The sequence below is a fragment of the Sander vitreus genome, chromosome 11 (genome assembly GCF_031162955.1).
Source record: "Sander vitreus isolate 19-12246 chromosome 11, sanVit1, whole genome shotgun sequence".
Lineage (NCBI taxonomy): Eukaryota > Metazoa > Chordata > Actinopteri > Perciformes > Percidae > Sander > Sander vitreus.
The window spans coordinates 27,688,498-27,710,525 of NC_135865.1; the positions used below are offsets into that span (position 1 = coordinate 27,688,498).

The 22,028-nt window shown below is 41.0% G+C and overlaps 1 protein-coding gene across 1 annotated transcript in view; it reads left to right on the plus strand.

The window, feature by feature from the left end:
- The window catches only part of plcl1 (phospholipase C like 1), a 91,940-nt gene that overhangs the window by 31,550 nt on the left and 38,362 nt on the right, over positions 1 to 22,028 (plus strand). Inside the window, exons 2-3 of the mRNA XM_078262622.1 lie at positions 20,696 to 20,770; positions 20,856 to 21,143. Of these exons, the coding sequence (XP_078118748.1) occupies positions 20,696 to 20,770; positions 20,856 to 21,143 (363 nt within the window). The remainder of the gene's footprint in view (positions 1 to 20,695; positions 20,771 to 20,855; positions 21,144 to 22,028) is intronic.

Below are 22,028 nucleotides of genomic sequence, written 5' to 3' on the forward strand. Positions count from 1 at the left end.
AATAGCACTCCAGATTGTGAGAACAGGAAGGATTGTTAAATTGTTCTGGCCTCTATCTGTAAAGTGTGTGAAGCTGTTTTTTCTGTGGAAGTTAATTAGAGTCTTGCAGTCTGAAAGTCAAGATCTCAAAGTGTTCCAGGAGAGAGATATAGATTTCGATTTTTGAGTCCTTGAGGAGATGGTATCACCGGAGTTGAGTGATCACAAGGGCTTCCTTTGCCAGGGTTTTTCCTGCATAGAGGAATTATTGCCCCCCCCCCCCCCCCCAAAAGAGGTTTTAGCCAACCCCAAAAGGAAAATCACCAGCACCAAAATAACAAGTACTGAGGGTAAAAATAGCGATTCAAATCCCTTCTAAATGTTTTTAAGAGCAATTTAGCAAACACGCGTTGAACAAGCAGAACATGAACTTGAATATGAGAGCTAATCTCTGTTTTATCTCCAGAGTTGGGCTGTACTGGAGTCTCCCGGTGATTTATTTAAATATTTAATATTATCTTTTTTAACCAGTTTTGTTAATTGAAGAAGAAGACATGCCTTTATTTATCCCACGAGGGGAAATTCACTGAATTACACACATGCTCAGGACATATACATGCTATACACACTAATGGAGATATGTCAGAGTTTGGATTTAGTGCCTTGCTCAAGGGCATCTTGGAAGCTCTTTATTCTGTAAATATGACCCATTGGATGAATCATCTTCAATCAATTAATACAGAAATTGTCTGCAAATTATGTATCCTTGTCTTGAATTATAAAAATCTTCCAAAACTGCTCTGAGATTTACCTCCCTTAGTCTGTTTACAGTGTTCCCATGATGCTCTCTAAAGCACACAAACACACAGACATCCGCTGATGGGGTCACATGTGTGTGTGTGTGTGTGTGTGCGTGTTAGTGTGTTTACATCTGCTTTACATGGGTCTGACCCTGTGTCCTCATGTGTGTTTCTTAGGAAGTGTGTGTGTGTGTGTGTGTGTGTGTGTGTGTGTGTTTCTATGGGTAGTGACTTCAATTTGTTACATAAGGAGATTATATTATGTAACATTTTGTTTTTTTTCCAGGGAGACCAAACAAACAGTAGTAGTGGTAGCTGGCAAGTCCCAGCATCCACCTACAACACCTACAACCCCTGGGTGTTTTTTCCCCCATCATTCTGTTGCCCAGTTTGCACCCAAGCACACACAGTCATATGTGTATACACACACACACACACACACACACACACACACACACACACACACACCAACAAGGTAAAGACTCTCATAGAAGGAAAACGCACCTCAAGCTATCTCTCCTGCTCGCTCCACGTTATTGACTTAAATAAGACGTCTAGACAAAGACATCCTCAAGCAAGAGAGAAGGAACTATGACGACAGAGAGACAAATAGAAACAAATGTTGAGGGGAAAAGCAGAGGACACAGAGACCGAGACAGGAGAGAGACGAGACAAGAAGAAGGAGAGGGTTCAATTGTGCCTCTGATTGGGATTCCTGATTGACTCCTTCTTATAAATGTATTCTTTGTTCAGATTCTTGGCACATTTGTTATTTTCTTTTTCAGAAGTTAACCATACATTGAAAGCAAAACGCACCTTTATTTTAAGCAGATCATCTTGTACACACACACACACACACGCGATCCTGGTGTCAGTCAACATGCGTACTACTTCCTCTTTTTAATCATTTGCATCTCTGCCCTTACTGAAAACATTTGGAACCGTTAACCAGGTGACATTACATGTTACACAGACATCGTAGAACCTCTAGTTCAAACAAACCCAAATAACGTAATTATTTCAACGTTCCACATTAAACGCTCAGCAGCACCACCTGTAATTACAGTCACTCTCTTTAAGTAAACCGGTTTGTTTAACTGGGTGCCCTCACAATCCCCATGCAGGGATTGAACAGAAGATGATGACTGTACGTAAGGGCTTCAACTTGTACTTAAGATAAATATTAGAGCTGCAACTTGTCGCCTACATCTCATACTTTGTTTGCACTGTGGGACAATGGTGTCCATCAACAGAACATTTAAAAATAAAGGGTAACACTTTACTTGAAGGTATCTACATAAGAGTGACATGACACTGTCATGAACACATGACATTGTCATGACACATGAACCCTAACTCTAACCCTAAACATAACTTGTCATGACGCGTTTATGACTTGTTTATAATGTTTATGACACGTTCATGACAGTGTCATGTCACTCTTATGAAGATACCTTCAAGTAAAGTGTAACCATATAAAGTTAATTTTTTGTCACTTTTCAAGCCGAAAAAAACACAACATACTTCATGTCCTTTTAGGCAAAGCATTCAGTATTTAATTGGGATGCAGAAAATAAGTTTGTGGTGTTAGCTAGAGAGCTGTGACTGCTACCCCTCCCCTGTTTGGGATTTATCAGATGTTCTGTTCATTAACTTTGAGTTTGAGATAACGTTCTTGTACATCTCAGTTTTTCTTAAGTCATAAATACGACATTGAGAAATCAGAGTACAAAGATCTCCAATGTTCTCAGTGAAGGTCTCCTTTGTTTTCAGTAGTATCACGTCAAAAGTATGTATGTAGTTATGATTCGTTGACATTAAAATCCTTTGTCTACAGTAGAGCAGTAATGAATGTGGTTTGTTTGACATCACCCATCATGCTGTCCAGCCTGTCTGCATCTGTCAGCGGCGATGGCATCTTATTGCCCACAGTCTCGAGTGTTTCAGCATCTCATGATCCACATCTGAACTTACCGCTCTACTAACCTCCAGCCCACCTCCTCCTCTCGCCTCAGCCACTCTGTCTCTCTGTCTTTCCTCGTCTCGCCCCTCTACCGCTGTCCTAAATTCTATTCAGGCAATAATAGAATGACATTTATCATAATCAGTTTTTGGCTCGCTGTCTCGGTTTGGCCGCCCGTCTATTCTCCGCCGTCAGTTTGTCTATCGCCACCTCCTCCCCTGCTTCCCCACTCGGCTCTGTCCTCTTTCCCATCCATCCATCCATCCATCCATCCATTACGGGTGGGAATCGTTAATGTATTGTGATTGTTTTTGCGACAATTTTTTTTCAAATGTATTTCTCCCCCTAGGAGAGAGGGAGAGAGAGAGAGATTAAACCAATGATTTACCTTAATATTTTATGTTTAAACGTTACCGCTGACGGTGACCATCCATCATCCATTTGACTCTTCACTTGTCAGGCCCTGTGGTGGTTTTGAGGTGCAGATTCCTGCAATACTTTTTAAAGTTTAACCAAAATAAACTGTTCAGGACTTTGCAGGACTGTTACGTATAAATAAGCATTTCTCTGGATACTTTCGAGGACCTTTTCCACTATTTGCCTGTAACTTCAGCATTGTCTGACTTGTCAGCGGCGTTTGTGTGTATTAGGTTTATAGGGCTCCCTCCTCATGCCAGTCATGCTGATGAAAACTAAAGAAATAGAAGTGGATCTCGGCACGGGTCCAGGCTGTATTTTGTCTTTGGTTCATTGTGTTCTCTTTGGCTTTCCAAGCACAAGGAAATGTTGCCTATTAGAAAAACCTTGGACTATATGTACCCATAAAATATTTTACTGTTTTACTGAAGGGTCATGTCCGTGTGTTGGTTGGTTCAGATAACAGTCTCTCTTTTTCATTTCTGTGTGGTTAATTGGTGCCACCTGGCATTCATCTCACCTTCGCAATGTGAAGTGAATTTAAAGGGAAAAAAAACAAACACTGAGTTTCTGAGTTCAAATAAACACCATACTCTCTTTTTCTGTTGAATATTTAAAATCCCTACATTAAAACAAAGACCTAAAGGGAAATACAAGACATTTTATTATATGCATTTCCTTTTTATGTATTTCATGAATTTTCCATGCCACTAACATCTCAGTTCTTAAACTCCAATTCAAATACGTCTTCCATATTTTTTTTGTTGCGTGCATATGTGGTTTTGTAACAATGCACGTCACAGTTTTGTTTTAGAAACAGGATTTTCTTTGGGAAAAAATGATATATTCTTTCTGGTCAAGTGTTAAAGTGTAGGAGTGCGAATGATTGTAGGAGTGTGATTTTTCAGATTCACAAATAAGGCTTAAGTTTCTGTTGACAGCTGGCAGATATGACCTTATAAAGCTATGTGAATGTTCAATACAGTACTTAACAGATCTATCCCTGCTTATATAACCGCTGACACTTCAGCCATTTATAGAGCACACAACTAACAAACGCCGGCCCTCTTTCAGAAAACGGCAATGTGGGTCGATTGACAAAGTATAAGAACACCGAATTTCAGGTAAGGAGGCAGGTTGGGGTGTTGGCTGTGTCAAACAAAGGACTTTCACTCAGGAGACTGGTGTTCGTGTCCCATGTGAAACTAAAAGTCATTTTGAAATTTTAAAAGTTTAATTTTTATTTTCTTTTGGGGCATTTCTGCCTTTATTAGATAGTAAAGCTGAGATATGAAAGGGGAGAGGGAGGGGGGGGGGATGACATGCAGGAAAACCGTCACAGGTCGGACTCGAACCCTGGACCTTCTGCCTCGTGGAATAAACCTCTGATTATGTGCGCCCGCTCTACCAACTGAGCTAACCAACCACAGTATTGCAAATTTTTGTTTCCATTTCAATTTTTTTTTTTTTAAATTACATTTATGGGTCACTTCTTTCAACATTTTTTTTTTTTTTTTTTTTTTTCCAATGTCTTTGTCCCACACACACACACTCTTTCTACTCTCAGAAGCATTTCATATGATTTCTCTGTTAAGTTTTAAATATGTTTCTGTTTTGAAGTTAACCCAATGTACTGAATCCAATGCATATACAGTACCAGTCAAAAGTTTGGACACACTTTCTCAATGGAAAAATGTGTGTCCAAACCTTTGACTTGTAATGTATAAAAATTGTGTTTAAAGGAAGAACACACGCAGCTGAACTCCAATATAAAGTCACACACATATTTCATATGCACACTATACACTGTCTTCAGACATAAATGGGGCAGGTTTTTACTACAGAGAGAGTTTGAAAGCTCGGGGGAATATGTTTTCAGATCGTGTCTATTTATTTTTAAATGCAATGCACTCACAGCTGCACGCAGCTACAGCTAACTGTGGGAACCCACGTAACGTGGCGTAAGAACAGGACTGCAGATTTTCTTTTGCTGCAGTATCAAAGTACTCATTTCTTTTGCACAAACTGGTGGAGTTCAAATACACGTTTTGTTTGCGGAAATCCTTTCAGGCAATCACACAGGAAATGGGTGTGACATGGGGTTGCGCAACACACACATTCAGAGTTGCACGCACGCACGCATGCACATGCACACTGTTGTTTCCTCCTCTCTTTTTGTTTGTTCAGGATGAGGAAAAAACATTTTCATTATCCCACTAAGCGTCCTTCACCTGTGGTTGCTAGGCAGCGTCTGAAATCATACTGAAAATAGAACCCTAATAGCAACGGTGTGAAGTGTGTGTGTGTGTGTGTGTGTGTGTGTGTGTGTGTCGGAAGGGGTTGCATAACTGCTGTCTCGGCCGGTGCTGGTTCTCGTCTGACAGACCCACCGTTTGGCCTTCTGGAGACAGACACACACACACACACACACTGTAACTGCTCATCATTATCAAGATGCCCCCCCCCCTCCCCCCTGAGATGTACTGTATCTCCATTGAATTGCCTTTATAGTTAATTATTCAAAACAAGCTTCCTCCTCCTCTTCTTCATTCTTCTCCTCCTGCTCTGAAAGATTCATCAAGCCATTTGCTAAACATCTCCTTTTCAGAAGCGTACAGGGCTGCCATCCAACTGTCTTCTCTCTCTCTCTCTCTCTCTCTCTCTCTCTCTCTCTCCTTCCTTCTCAGCTTTGTTTTCATATCTCCTTCCCAGAGTCAGAGGGGCAGGAATAAAGCACTCAGATGTCAGCCTGGTATTATTTTTTGATTTTTATTTGTGGAAGCTGATTAGGTGTCTGTGTTTTTTGTTGTTGTTGAGATACCTACCTGACCTCTTCTGCTCGTGCTTCTCATTTTTTTCTCTCTTTTCCTCCCTCCAGTCATTTAGAATTTCCCTACAAGGCTCGGTTTTAATTTCTCCCCCCCAACAGCAGTCTTTTCTTTCTCCCCCGTCTCATCTCTTCCCTTCTCCTCTGCCTCCAGTTTCTCTCTCTTTCCGACATCTTTCTCTCTCTGCCTCCTCCTCTCTTAATCGCTGTCACTTTGTCCTCTTTCTCTACCTCCTCCTTTCTTTTCCCTTCTGTCGCTTCCCTCACTTTCTCTCCCTCCTCTTGATCTCACTTCCAGCTTAATCTTTCCTCCCTCCTCTCGCTCTCTCCCCGAGTGTGTGCGCGCTCGTCTGTTTGTGTACTTATCTGTGCACATGTGTAGATATCCGCCGAGTCAGAGGCCCACCAGAGAAGCCGGGAAGCTTTACATAACAAATGTCCTCTTGACTTGGAAGTGTCATTGATTTGGATAAGGGCGGCTTTTGGCCACTGCCTAAAGACCCCACCTCCCCTCCCCAGGCCTCCCTTCATAGCACTAATGCTCAGATGAAGGGATGGAGGAGGAGAAAAGGAGGGTGCCGATGAAGGGCAAAACAATAGAGAAGAATGGGAGAGATGGAAAAGGGCAAAGAAGAAGGACGGAGAGGCGTTCAACAGGGAGGGGTCGGGCAAAGTCAGACGAGAAGCAGAGGAGAGGAGGTGCAGCGCTTAGAGGTAGGGCTGCACAATTAATCGCAATTGTATCAAAATCGAAATTTTGGACTAGTGCAATATCCAAATCGCAGGGAGACGCAATATAGAGACGCCCCGGCCTACAAATCCTATCTTACAGACTAAAGAGAAAATATTTCTTTGGTACAGATCCTCGCAAAAATGACACTATAATCATTTTGATTTCTTTCAATGTTAATAATTTTCCATGAAAATGAGAACAATGATACAAAAACGATCATTCCCTCCAATATCGTGAATCATATCGCAATCCCAATATCAGTCAAAATAATCGCAATTAGATATTTTCCTCACATCGCGCAGCCCTACTAAGAGGGGACAAACCGGAGGGATTCAGGAGGAGAAAAGAGGAATGAAAGGAGGGAAATGGAGCACAGACAGACCGACAGAGAGAGAGAAGAGGGAGAGGTGGAGCTGTCCTGTCTGTTCAGGTGGGTTTGCTTCGTCCTCTGGTGTCACAGTAGTTTAATTTATGTGCAGTGTGTTGCAGGAGGGCGTTATCGGCTGTTAGAAACGTGTCGGCACAGGCTAATGGATTCTCAATAGATACGCACACATCGGCCCTTTCAGACAAGCACATATGTACATATGTGCTGGCAATTCACTACGCTGCTCTCATGCCTGTATTAGGGCCGCAACTAACGATTATTTTCGTTCAGAAAAATGTGAAAAATGTTGATTGGGGTTTCTCAAAAAGCCCGAGATGACGTCCTCAAATGTCTTGTTTTGACCACAACTCAAACATATTCAGTTTACTGTCACAGAGGAGAGAAGAAACTAGAAGATATTCACATTTAAGAAGCTGGAATCAGAGAATTCTAACTTTTTTTTTTTTTAATGACTCAAACCGATGAATCGATTATCAAAATAGTTGCCGATTAATTTAGTTGACAACTAATCAATTAATCTTTGCAGCTCTAGTCTGAATAAGCACCCGAGTCACTTTTATATGTAACTGGTGATAGCAGTGTCGGGTGTTTCCGTGTCACTTTCGATGAGCCTGAATGAAGAGTGAAAACTGCAGAAGGCCAAGATAAAACGTGCACACGGAGAAAGAGATTGAATGCACGACTCATTCTATTAAAAATCACTTTAATTAATCTATCATCTCGATCATCTCTCATGCACAAAGAAAAGAGTCATTTTAACAAACTATAAAAACGCAGTGAAAGAGCCAATCAAGAAGAGTCTTCTCAGATCAGTGTTTAAAAACTATTCTTCACTTTGGGGTGAAGACAAGAGATACATTTTATTAATTAACGCTTCAACTGCAAAATGAGTTTTCAAGTCCATCAGCGATGCAGCCTGAAAGAGGACCGTCTTCATCCCTGCTATCACAATAGTTTTAACTGGCGCTCTCTCTCTCTCGTCTCCTCCTCCTTGCGTATAGCAATATCGCTCGAGCTTTGTGACTCTTTCTGTAAATGTCATGTCTGACTGAAGCTGTAAAGCTGGGCAGACATTGAGTGTTTTTATTGATCCTGTATGTCGTGTTACAGTAACTCACATTAAATGTCTTAATCTGCCTGTCTGCACTGCCAGGCAGTTTTGTTTATTCGAACAAAGGCGACCACATCCTCAACAATGTCGACTCAAAAGGAGAGAGTGGCTTTGAGCAACTCTACGATGAGTGGAAGTAAACTATTGAGCCAAGATACAATACGTCTGTCTGTTCTACAGTAAAGTTCAGTTTTAAGATTACATGACTCCTCCAGTAATGTTAACACAAGCTCACTACAGACAGCAGCAATGAAGAGAATAAGACCGTAGAACTTCTCAAACTGAAAGACGGCCGACCAAAATGTCTGACTGGAAATCCAACCGATTGCCCGAAAGATGATTAATCAGGTGTTAGTGAGATTATACTGCAAGTCAAACGACAACTAACCTGGCAGACATTCGTCCCGTTAGGGTGACCAAATCTGGGCTAAAATCAGGCCGAATCTATACGGTGTCTATCCCGGTTTAGGGAACATTACCGAAAAAGACACCAATGTCTGAATGACAAAAATCCATCTATTTCATAGACAGTTGAAGCCAAAAAATGTTGTGTATTCAGTGTCTCATGTGTCCATGCTCACACACTAATTTCAGGCACTCCAAGCACTTTGTGTGTGTGTGTGTGTGTGTGTGTGTGTGAGCTTGTTTGTATGTCTGAAGGGAATCAGGCAAGGTGAAGCAAAAAGCCTTGTTGAAAGCCATCAGAGATTCTCTTCATTATATAAGGTCAGACAGGCAGAGAGCCAGGGACTAGCAGAGCCTGGTAATGGTGTGTGTGTGTGTGTGTGTTTGTGTGAGCCTGTGGTGCAAAGGCTTTGATTGAAATGTCCCAATCAACTCTGAGGTCCTTCACAATCATCTACAGTACAATCATGTACAGGACACAGCAGGAGGCCAAAGCACAAGACATGAGTCCAGGTTACTGCAAGGAGCTCAGTTAGAGCTATAGTGCTATTTTATACTAATGGACATCCATTACATTCAAGCCATTGCCAAATGAGTTGATACAAAGCTAATTAAGCCCAATCAGCTCCACAAAACTCTCTCTTTATTTCTCAGCATGGCTGTGTTTACTAAATGGTGCCATCCGATGACTTTTGCACGCAGAAGCTCAAACTGAATAATAAAAGAAGGTTGTATTACATTTATTGTTTGGGGTTTAACCACACTAACACCCTAGCCCATTATTTTGTCTCACAACTTAGACCTTTTTTCTTTCTATCAGTTACACTGTGATAACGTTGTACTCAGCAAGATAATCACTGTAATCTTTGCTGTCTAAAATCTATGTCCCAAAGTAGAGATGTTCCGAAGTAGTTTGTTCTTTTTCCGTTATAACTGACTGTCAAACTGCATAATAAAAGAAAGTTCTGGGGCATTCATGTTTCACAAAGAGTTTAACCTGAGCCAGACCGACAACAAAGATAGAAGTCATATCACATCCATACAGGGATAGTAGTATACAGTTGTTAAAACATAATAAAATATATGACACACTGGTATCGGATCGGTACTCTGTATCGGCCGATACGCAAGTTCAGGTATCAGAATTGGTATCGGGAAGCAAAAAATGGTATCGGGCCATCTCTATCCCAAAGACAACTGTAAGAAAGAAACCTAAACCGAAATAAGACCTGTTTGACTGATTTGTTTTTTTTTATTCTCTCTTTTTTTATTCTCTCTTTGTACAATTACACTCTTCAGTAACTCACCATTACTTCCCCTTTTATACGCACAGACAACAAGAATCAAGTCTTTATTTGGTTTTGTTCTGTTTTCAATTTTCCAGAGTGAAAGGGACACACACACACACACACACACACACACGTTTGCACGCACGCACGCACACACACACATTAATCACAGATCACTCGAGGTTCAGGTCACTGCAGAGATGTAGAGCTTTGTAAAATGTAACAGCCCCGAATGTTACAGCTTATTGCACTTGTTGTGAGTGATTTGACGAAGATAACTGCAGTGCATTTATACTGATCTAAATCAGACAGACCGTTGCAGCGGTTCGCCGCGCAGCACAGAAACCATGCTGTGCAGAAGTGACAAACAATTCCACACAGACGCACTGTAGGAAGGTAAGAAGGGTTATAAGTTATAACACCTTTTATGGGATGACTCAACCAATTACAGTCAGTGTGTCTACACTGAAATACCACACACACACACACACACACACACACTGCCACCCACACACTTGACCACACTTGACACTTTCAGTCACCGATCTCAATTAATCATCATGGTTTCTTTCGATTCCCTCTTTTTCTATTCTCTACGACTCTTTCTGCTCCTCCACACTGACTCTCAGCACACTCTGTCCGTCTCCTCTTTCAATAAGCTTCATCAGTGCTCAGTGTCTGTGTGCAATTTAGCATGAGAGAAGGTACATCAGGCTGAAAGACAGACAGAGACACACACACACACACACACACACACACACACACACACACACACACACACACACACAAAAGGCAAAAGTGCAGCAGCATCTTCAGACTTTTGTGACAGGCTATTTTCATCTTTTGGAGGTTTTTGTGGCTCCTCTGTGACGCTGGAGTTGCTATTGTTGGGTATCGTTTGAAAAATGTTCCATACCGGTACCGATACCAATGTCGTGACTTTGATATCAGTAGAAACAATACTTTTTTCGATACCAATTTTATAAAACAATAAGAAATTACAACATTACGGCACAAATCCTTTCAAGTATTTTTCAGCTCTTACTCTCTGTGTAACTTATAGTTTTTCCTGTGCGTCTCTACGACGTGTAACGTTAGACAGCCAATCACAAACATTATTAGAGCTTGGTAGAAGCCATGCTGCATGCTGATTGGCTCACTTACGCTGATGAGATGTACTCCTTAAGCCCAGTTCAGACCAAAGATCGTCTAAATATGAATGTGGATAACGTTAGTGGTATTGAGACGCTTGCTACAGTTGCATTTCTAGTGATGAATCGGCGAAAAAATGTTTTCTTTCTCTGATTCACGGCTTTGTTTGTACGCCGCTGGGCGCTCTCTCTTCAGTCTCGCGCGACCATATAACCTTACCGTGCTATCGGGCGGTCGTTGAGGCTCTGTCTAAAACTCTGCCATTTCTACCAGCATTTTGTAACATAAAATATAAAATGGATTATGGATCATTTTATTTCTATAGTTTAACGCTGACTTTACCGGCTGACTTCTCTATTGGCTGTTGAAACAGGTGACTGTCTCTTACGTTCTAAAACAAGCCTCTGCAACTTGAACAGCTGAGTCGCAGCGACACCATCAGCTGGTTTGAGTTGAGCTGAGACGGGTCGGTTCAGAACGCTGCAACTTTTCCCCGCGACGTTCTAAGACGGTTTCGTCTCGTCGCAAATCTTTGGTCTGAACTGGGCTTTAAGTATTGAAATTAGGTGTTGAATGACGAGGCATTTTTCGATACTCAGTACTTTAGAGGCAATTCGATCTGTGCCTAAAAAGTATTGAATTCAGTACCCAGCCCTAGTTGGCTGTCTTGTTTTGTGTTAAAGCATAAACTGAGTGCCTGTTGCTCTGTAGTTCCTCTAAGTGTTCATATTGTGCTTTTTTACCTTTTACCTAGGTACTGTCAGGGCACGCCCTCATACTCTGCTTCTGACTGGCTAGTAGTCCTTACCTAGGTACTGTCAGGGCACGCCCTCATACTCTGCTTCTGACTGGCTAGTAGTCCTTACCTAGGTACTGTCAGGGCACGCCCTCATACTCTGCTTCTGACTGGCTAGTAGTCCTTAACTAGCTACTGTCAGGGCACGCCCTCATACTCTGCTTCTGACTGGCTAGTAGTCCTTACCTAGGTACTGTCAGGGCACGCCCTCATACTCTGCTTCTGACTGGCTAGTAGTCCTTAAATATAGTGTTTTTTGAAAATTAAACCATATAAACCTATTCTGATATAACCTCTAAATACAATTATGAACCTGAAAATGAGCATAATATGAGCACTTTAAGTCCCAAACTGCATCTGCAACTGCAACCTGTGTTAACAAACCATCTGGCGCGTCAGGTTATCGTGTCTGTGGAATCCTCCACAAAAGTAGCAAAAGGTTATCAGACAAGTGTATCTATAACTACATAATATTGTCAGTTAATAAGACTTTTTTTAATGATTTAAAATTAAGCGTAAATGTGGTTGATATGTGCCGAGCCCTGACTGCCTCTGTGTGTTCTGTGCAGTTCTGCTGACTGTGATGCACAGCGGCTCGTCGTCTGCTGTGGATTAGTGGCTCTAAGACTGTGGATGTGGTAATCTATTGTGGTAATCTTCTGCCAATGTGCTAAGGGATTATTAGCCAGATCATGGGATCAGATTGGAACTGGATTTATGCAACTGCCAGGTGTCGGACTGTTGTGTTCAGCAGTCTGAGTCTGTGTGTGTGTGTGTGTGTGTGTGTGTGTGAGAGAGGCACAAGGTTAATAAGTTGTATAAACAAGTTTGTCAATGGATGGAAACATCAAGGCAGGGTGCAGGCACAGTGGAGGTGTTGATGAATGATCGGGTGTGTACAGGATTGTGAGTTTTCGTCACAGCTCTAAATTGATTTTTTACATTAACGTTCCATTGGCTTATTCAGTTCATTTCAGCACAGTCAGTATCTATGTATCAGTATCTGTGCTACAGTTGATGAAGGTCACTGTCGGAATAAAGTCGCCTGTCTTTTACAGTTTGTGCATCTCCTCATTAAAGAGCTGATGTGCAGGGATGTATACACGTGAGTGTTTTTGGTAACACTTTATTTGAAGGTATCTACATAAGAGTGACATGACACTGTCATGACACATGAACTCTAACCCTAACTTGTCATGACAAAACCGAATGACACATACTGACAGAAGCGTTATGTCATCAACGTTTGTGACTTGTTTATAATGTTTATGACACGTTCATGACAGTGTCATGTCACTCTTATGTCGATACCTTCAAGTAAAGTGTAACTGTGTCTTGTATTGCAAAGCCATTAGGGATAAAGAAGAAACAAGTTAGGCCACCAGGAAATATCATATACAATAATGCAGTTTTTCTTTGGCGATTAGATTTAGTCCGTTTCCATTACAGAAAACAGTCCTCTTCTAGTTTGGTTTTAGTTGTTCTGGAATATTATAGTTTCAGATAACATTTTTGACAGATGAATCGACTATGAAAAAAATTGTTAGTTGCAGCCCTAACAATAATATTAATACGTTTATTTAATATTGCACCTTTTACAGAGCAAAGTCACAAAGTGCCTCACAAAAATAAAAATGCTAAGACTCACAATATTCTGTCTTTCTCTTGGTGCACGTACTTTCATGCTGAAGAGTGTAGAGCGCGCTGCTGTAAACACTTGTGCATGCTTGTTACAAGGACCTATTGTTGTGTATCCATTTATTCTGCCTTTGCTCTCGGTGTTCCCACTTGTTGCATCTCAGTCCTCTTTTCATCTCCCACCTCTCATCTATTCTTTCATTCAGTTTGCATTCAGTGTTTTTTAGATTTTTATTTCTGCGTGCTAATTTCCAAGATATTTTGCTCTGCTTTCCACCCAAGAACATCCTATCATTTGTCTCATCTGACCTTTCTTTGCATCTCGTCTCTTTTTTTCCCCCCTCTAGCTTTTGCTCCCATTTCTCTTCATGATCTCTCCATCTGTGGCGAGATTTTTTTCCTTTCCCTGGCAGGAGAGGGAGAGAGAGAGAGGGGGAGAGGAGAGGGAGAGAGGGAGAGAGAGGGAGAGAGGAGAGAGAGAGAGAGAGAGAGAGAGAGAGAGAGAGAGAGAGAGAGAGAGAGAGAGACATAGTTTCCTGGACGGCATCGTGTCTCATGACCTGAGATGTCAGTTGAAATATGCACAACGCGCACACACACACTGTCAAATTTTCCAAATGTCCACGCTGCCCCAAAGCATCACTGACACGGCCAGAGAGAAGGACACATGGCCGCCCCCGCCCGGCCCTGTCCACCTAAATACCCGATGACCTGCTTTCTCTAAGCTCGTCTGTCAGCCTTCTTGCTGACCACATTAATAAAAAAAAGACATTTTGTGGGACAGTTATGTGAACCAACAAAGACAAAAGCAAACTCCTCTATTGGAAACTCTGACCTTGCTGCCTCTCTGTGGCTGCCCGCGTGCTGGGAGTTGTGGGAATATTGGAATTGGAAATCAATACGAGTTTGTGGAGTGAATGGGATGAGGCAACGATTTTCAGATCTTTCTCTCGCTCTTCCTCGCTCCCCACCGTCCCTCTCTCTGAGGCAATCACTGTGTGTTGTTTACCGGGCTCTTCTGTTTCTTTGGCCACAGAAGCACGCTCAGTGTCTGGATTTAAACTTAGATTCACCTGTTTGTGTAAAACAGGTCCAACTTATGTGTTGCTTTCCAAAGCTTTCGAGCACTTCCCGTGGTCTTCCTCTGCGGATGTTTTCCAAACTTTAAGAGCACCTCCACTCCATATCTTTATAATGGAGCTAACCGGAGCTAACCGCTAACCGCGCTTTCAGTTCCCGTTCTCCGTGCCTGTATGCATTAACTGTATTTATGGACTCGAGCCCGAATAAAACCCGACATTGGCTGTAAAAGTTTTAAACTACAACTCTGAGTTTGAATGCCATAAATCTGCTTAGATGAGCAGGGGCATAGCATAAAATTCTGGGCCCTGTAGAAAGGCATTTTCTATGGGCCCCTCCCCACCTCCACAGCTATTCATTCTAGCATCTTTTTGGGCCCTGGGTACTCCCCTTTCCCCCCCCCAGTCTGACGCCCCTGAGATCTTAACCCTCTGAGGACGAAAGACGATGTTTGACAAAACTCCTACTCAAAAAGCAATATTACATAATTTCATTTCAGACATTTATTTACTATTGTAATCATATATATATATATATATATATTTTATATATATATTATATATATATATATATATCCCTAAAGACTTTGGTCAACTCATTTCAAGCACCAAAACAATTTGTACAACACATCATAAGTTAAGGTTTGTTTTCAAAAAAAGATTTTAGGAATGTCAAAAAGCCAACGTCAACGTTTCAGCTTTCCTAATTTTTGTAATGAAGGCATTAAGATCAATTTCAAAAAGATAATTTTTTATTCCTCTTTTTAGTCAACTTTAGCATGGGTCTATTCACTTATGCTGAGCGCTGTAATATCCAGTAGGATGATGAGGAAGAGAATGGAAGAGGGGAATATGAGAACACACACAAAAGGGAGAGCAACATACTTATTTTAACCCAAAACATGATCTTTTTTTAAACCTAATCAAGTGGTTTTGTTTCAATTCAACCACGTGTTTAAAATGGCAGCCAAAAAGTGCACGTCACTGGTACTCTCCAGCGGTCATATATATATATAATTGATTGATTGATTTTTCTTTATTTCCCTGTCATGCACACACAGCGCCCAACCCTCATGGGTTTATTAGACACCGCAATGTCAGTTGCAGTGTTCAAACATTTCATTACATTTCCCAAAATTATAGGTTATTCTACAGCTCGTTCTTAAACGAAGTATTCTGTCTTCTCTCCCAAGCTTGACGAATAAAATCTGCTACAAAAAAGGTTCCTTTCTCGAAACACAACTCAAATTCCTCATACTCATCCAGACAGAAAAAAGTATTGTGTTCCAGGTCTTAAATCATTTTAAACAGATCTTCATTTTTCTACGCCCATGTAACGCTACCTCTAATGCTCTTTTTTTTATTCCGTGGTGTTGTAGTTCTTTCTGTCGCTAGTCCTAATATAACTTTGCTGTATTACGACTACAAATGAGACCAACATGCAACTTGTGCAGCCAATCAGCTTTTGTGTGATTGGTGTGATTCTCTTTCGTCTTGTACCACAGACATAAAACACATTTTATTGTTTGTTGTTATTGCTTTGAGGAAGTGCAAGTTAAGCAATACTTGGCTTGAAAAAACTGAATTTAGGGCTTAGTCGATGTTGTGATTCATTCATAATGGTCTTAAAAAGGTCTTACATTTGACTTGGTGAAACCTGCAGAAACTCTGCATATAATGTTTAAGGAGTCATTGGCAAACGACCTATTCTGTCGTTTAGGTTAGGAGATTGTGTCGGGTCTGTCTCAGGTTCTCCTGCCTGTTCCCTAAAGTCTCACCTACAACCTACATCCAACCGTCAGAGTCTCAGGAAACCAAGCCTGCGAGGGCCTGCGAGGGCTCACATCCACCCTGTGTGTTTACAGGACTTGGTGACAAATATTTAAAGCTTGACATTTAGCTCCTTGATGATCAGTTAATCATTGGACCTTATGTCCCCACAGTGGGAGCTCCAGCTGCACGTGTTGGCTCCTGGGGCATTTTGAAAGGAGGCTTAATATTCTCGTCATAAAGTATCACACGCAGTCTCAATGCTGTTTTATCATTTAATTGGATTTCTGTGAACGTGTGTGTGTGTTTGTGTGCGTGTGTTTGTGTGTGCGTGTGTGGACATAGTGGACCTTGTTTATTCCTATTCTGTGGACAGTAGATCAGCTGTGAGCGACAGCAGGTTTTCACATGCAGAGCCTAGGCAAGTTTTCTAGAGCTAGTATTTTTTCCTGACATTTTTGTTGTTTATTTCGATGTTTTTGTCGCTTATTCCGATGTGTTTTTTTAAAAAGTTGTCACTTTTTGTGCCTTTTTTGTCCCTTTTCTTTGACGTTTGTCGCTTTTTGCCAACATTTTTCACCCCCTTTTTTTCCGTTTCCGTTTTTGTCGCTTAGTTAAACTTTTTTTGGTGGTTTTTCTTTTTCGACAATCTTGTTGCTTTTTCCAACTTTTTCGTCCCTTTTCTTCTACGTACGGCGCTTTTTTCTGACGTTTGTGGCGTTTCTTTCTTATTATCGTTAACTTTTCTTTCCTTATTTGGACTGCTGGAGCCCCTAACATTTGCCTATACTGTCTATGCCACGGGCCGGCCCTGCTCACATGGATCTCCTTGGAGGCACAACAGCTTGTAAAACTATGAATCACTGTGTACATTTGCTTATCGCATACAAACGATATTAACAATGATTAAACGTTCAGTTTGTAACCACAGACTGTTGATGTTGAAGCTGCGCGAGGCAGATCTGCTGTCAGTCTGTAATCCTGGTTTTCCAGCCCGAGCTCAGGTTGCCCTCGATGCCTTCATGTGCATTGATGATGATGATGATGATGATGATGGTGATGTCAGGTTACTGCTGTATGTCTGTTTGCCATTCACACACTCAACAGATCCAATCACACAAACACAGACACGCAATATTTGGTTTCACAGCTTTTTCAAACTAGGTATAGCTTTTCGTAGTTGGCACAACACATGTAGGTGTTTGTATCACCTCCAATTCATCTTCAGTGTTTATTTTTTCCGTGTTCAAGGCTTTTTTTCTGGGGTTCATCACTAGTTTGATTTTTAGGTATCCTGTTCCTTTATTTATAAATTGGTTAGATGGCTTCCAGATTTTCTCATATACCGCCAATTTGTTTTTTAATATATATGCTATTCTTTCCATGGACATACGTTGCACCATATTCTTGATCCAAGCACCAATTGTATGTGCCTCCATTTTCTTCCAGATGAGAGCTATAGTCCTTTTTGCCTGTAGTATAGCAAAATCAGTACATTTATATTCTTGGGGTTTCAGATTTAGGTCTGTTGGATATAGGTGCAGCAAAACCATCTTGGGGTCAAGTGTTCAAGGCTTTTTTAACTCTGAAGCCATTTCACTTATTGAGCGGAAGCAGCTACATCAATACAGTATATCTGTATCCGTACAAACACTGACTGATAGAGGTAACGGGAAATGTCTGCACACAGGAGCCGTGGCCGACGCTCTGAACTCAGCGCCACATATAATTACTGCTGTCATTTCAGCCAAGAGCATCGCAGCTCGTTACAAATCAGTGAAGAGCTGGTATCAGTACAAATCCCATGCTGCAGCGCTAATGAAAGTTAACTTAACATTGACATTTGCTCAGCAAGCGGAGAACGAGCTGCCAATCAATCTGTCACTAGCTGGAGATAACCAGAGGCAGAAAGCAGGGTTACAAAATAGAGTGTGTGTGTGTACCGTTAAACTAAGATTTGTAACTCTGTCTCCATTTGTGAAAAAAGCAATGTTTTTCTTCACTGTTTGTTCTGTAAAATGTCAGCGATTTCCAACTTCGTCATAATTTCCCCAGACATCAAATTTACATAACGAAGTCCCAAACGCAAAAATAATGAGGGCCTCTCACCTCTTTGAATATGTATTTAAGGGAGAATCATGCAAATAATAAGAGGAGACATGTTAACAGAGGAGGATTCTGTATTGTGCTGGATTTACTGATGTCACCGTGTCAATTTTGGGTGAAGAATTCCTCTCAAAAGAAGGCATAAACAGTGTGCGTGGGCTTTATAAGACTGCAAAGGGAGAAAAAAAGGTCATCAAATATAGTCTTATATGCAATAAAACTAAAACCTGACTTTTACAGTTTTTCTCAATCGCTTTGGCACAATCGTCAAATGACTATTAAACTTTGTCAAACTATATGACTATTTACATGAACATTAGGCCAGTTGTTCACATGGATATAGTCATTTATAGTTGCTTTGGCACAAAATGCATTGAGGGAGCCTTATAGGTCAAAATAGTTAGCATTCATTTGCTATTAAATCATATTACTCTCAAATGCAACTATACACATGTTCAATGTATAAATCCCTACATGCAAAATAGCGCAACCAACAATCACAATAACCTGTCACACATTAGATACATAATAGGTATGTGGTATTGTCGTAAAAGTTGTCAGATGGATAGACTTTGGCTAGATTCGGAACAATTTACTATTATTTCCTCACAATGTAGAGCAACCAAACACAAGCACTGCGTCATGCTTTGTTGCATTGCAAGGGAGGATATCGGGTCTGATGACGATGAAATGTTGTGGCCAGACAGAGAGGAGAGATTAGATGACCTTTGAGGTTGATACATTTGTAGCATATTTACAGTTCCTGATAATGTTGCTGTTTTAACAGATATCTCAGTTGGTAGAGCAGGTGCCCATATATAGAGGTTTACTGCTGATTTGTCATTCCCCCTGTTTCTCCCCTTTCATTTCTTCAGCTGTCCTGTCATTAAAGGCCTAAAAATGTCCCAAAAAAAAATCTTCAAAAAAAAAAATATATATGTTGCTGTATATCTTTTGTATGTACAAGCTTCCTTATAGTGTGTGCCATGGCTGACATCAATACTAGTCAGCTGCCTAAATACACAATGTTAGCAACTGGACAATATGACATAGTGGGTATATAGAGTATACTGTCATTTGACAAGATGTCTTTGACATGACATGACATATGACTGTTTTGGTCTAAGCAATGATAAAGGAACATTTTGTTTTGATGGCAATGATGTATTCATTAACCGGAATTAATTATTTTGATGGAGTAATCACCTTTTGCAGGTCACATCGAATGGTATGCTGAATGTACCACGTGGTGTGAGGATTGTACTTCAAATTTTTGTACAACTGTAAGGTTGTTTCAGTAAATGTGCCAAATCGGTTGAGAAAAACGGTAAACTTGTTGCAGATTGCCTGCTCAGCTCAGGGTCCAGAACCAGAGGAACCAAAATGATTGGTTGTTTCCAGACACTGAGAACCTCCTTCTTTCTCTGAATAACATTTCAAAAACTCTTAAATGTTAATGGTGATTGTTTTCTAGTTTCACACCGTGCAGTTTTGAGGAAACAAATGTTCTCGAAATATATATGAAAAGTTCCTCTTCTCTTCTCGCGCCTCTGCATGCACGGAGCTTTTCATCACCGCTTATGACAAACTTTTCCTGCGAGCCAGCTCACCAGGCTTAATAAGGATGTGATGATCAGGAAGACAATTAGAAAGTAACAGCCCCAGAAATATCCAAATCCAAGCCAAGAATGTTAAGGATACAGTATTAAAACATTGGCATAGTTTCCACAGAAGTCCTTCTTTTGTACATTTAAAGATTGACCCTAAGTGTGGAAACTGCCAGCGTACCAACTACGGCTGTATCGAACATTTCGAAGCTTCATTCATAGCGTTGACGTTCAAATTCTAAAGCAACATTCAAATGCAGGTTTTTTTGGTCATTCTGTTTAAAGACAGTTTTTCTGCACAACTGCACATAAAGATCAGGCTCCACTGATATTATTAAAATCATACTATTTGTAGTTACATGTCAGACACTTCTTGTTTTGACTTCTTGACCATTTGGTTTTAACCTCAAAACTCTAAGTTGTGTATGAAACAGATTTTCTTTAAAATAATTTGTTTTGTGTCGAAAATTGTGTGTGTGTTTTGGGAGACAGAGAGGAGACAAAGGCTTATCTTACCTTTATATTATCCTTTTTAGACTGTTCCTTGTGTCTGATTGTTCGTCTGTTCCCCTTGACATGTCGAAACACTTCTTCTTGTTTTGACCTCTTGGCCCTCTGTCTTTGTCTTTTCCCAGGATCCCTCAGTGCAGAAGGTGGGGGGAGGCAGGAAGAAGACTGTGTCCTTCAGCAGCATGCCCTCTGAGAAAAAGGTAAATTATTATCATAGAATGACATAATCATAATAATACTAAAACCTTTTGTTGTACTTTTGTAATAGTTGATTTTCCATCCCAGGTGAGCAGTGCAGCGGACTGTTTGGCGTTCATGCAGGGCGGCTGTGAACTGAAGAAGATTCGTCCCAATTCCAGAGTTTACTGTCGTTTCTTCATGCTGGACCCCGACCTCAGCTGCTTACGCTGGGAGCCGTCCAAGAAGGACACGGACCGGGCTCGGCTGGACGTCTCCGGCATCAGAGAGGTCCGCACCGGGAAGAGCACCGAGACGTTCCTGCATAACGGCCCTCTCTCCGAGCACCTGGCCGAGGAAGCAGCCTTCTCCATCATACACGGAGATGACTACCAGGTAATAATAATAATAATAATCATCTTTATTTATAGAGCACTTTTCAAAATCCACATTACAAAGTGCTTCACAAAACGGCAAAATAAATAAGGGCCAGTCATAAAAACATCAGGTTTTTTTATTTGGTGTATAAAAACCTGTACGGTGTAGGTATGACTAGAAAAACCATTTTTAAAAAGCAATAAAAGACAATTCAAAGGAGGTTCAAGCTCAAATAAAATCAGGAAACGCTCTCCGATCTCCAAAAGTATGTTTTAAGAAGGGATGTAAAAGTAGTGCTGGGTATCGTTCCAAAATATTTGATACAGGTACTGATACCAATATCGTAACTTTGATACCGGTTCCTAAATAGCTACTTTTTTTATACTAATTTTATAAAACAAAAAGAAATTACAACATTACACATCAGGGCACAAATCTTTTTATTTATGTTTCAGCTCTGCGTAACGTTTTTCCTGTGCGTCTCTACGACGTGTAACGTTAGACAGCCAATCACAGACATTATTAGATCTTGTTAGAAGCATGCTGCGTGCTGATTGGCTCACTGTCGCTGATTACATTTACTGCTGAGGGGTTAAAAGTGGGTACTGAATGACGAGGCGTTTTTCGATACTACTTAAAAGAGACAGCTGACTCAGCTGAGCTGATATCGTCGGGCAGATCGTTCCAGAGCCTCGGGGGGCCCAACTGGAAACACTCCCCTTTAGTTTTCAGCCGGGCCTCTGGAACAGACAAAAGACCTCTGCCTGAGGATCTCAAGGTACGTATCTGCGTGTACGGTACCAGGAGTTCAGAGATATATGAGGCTGCGAGGCCATGAAAACCATGTTACTTGTGGCCAGGTAAGCTCAGTTGGTAGAGCAGGCGCACATATATATATAGAGG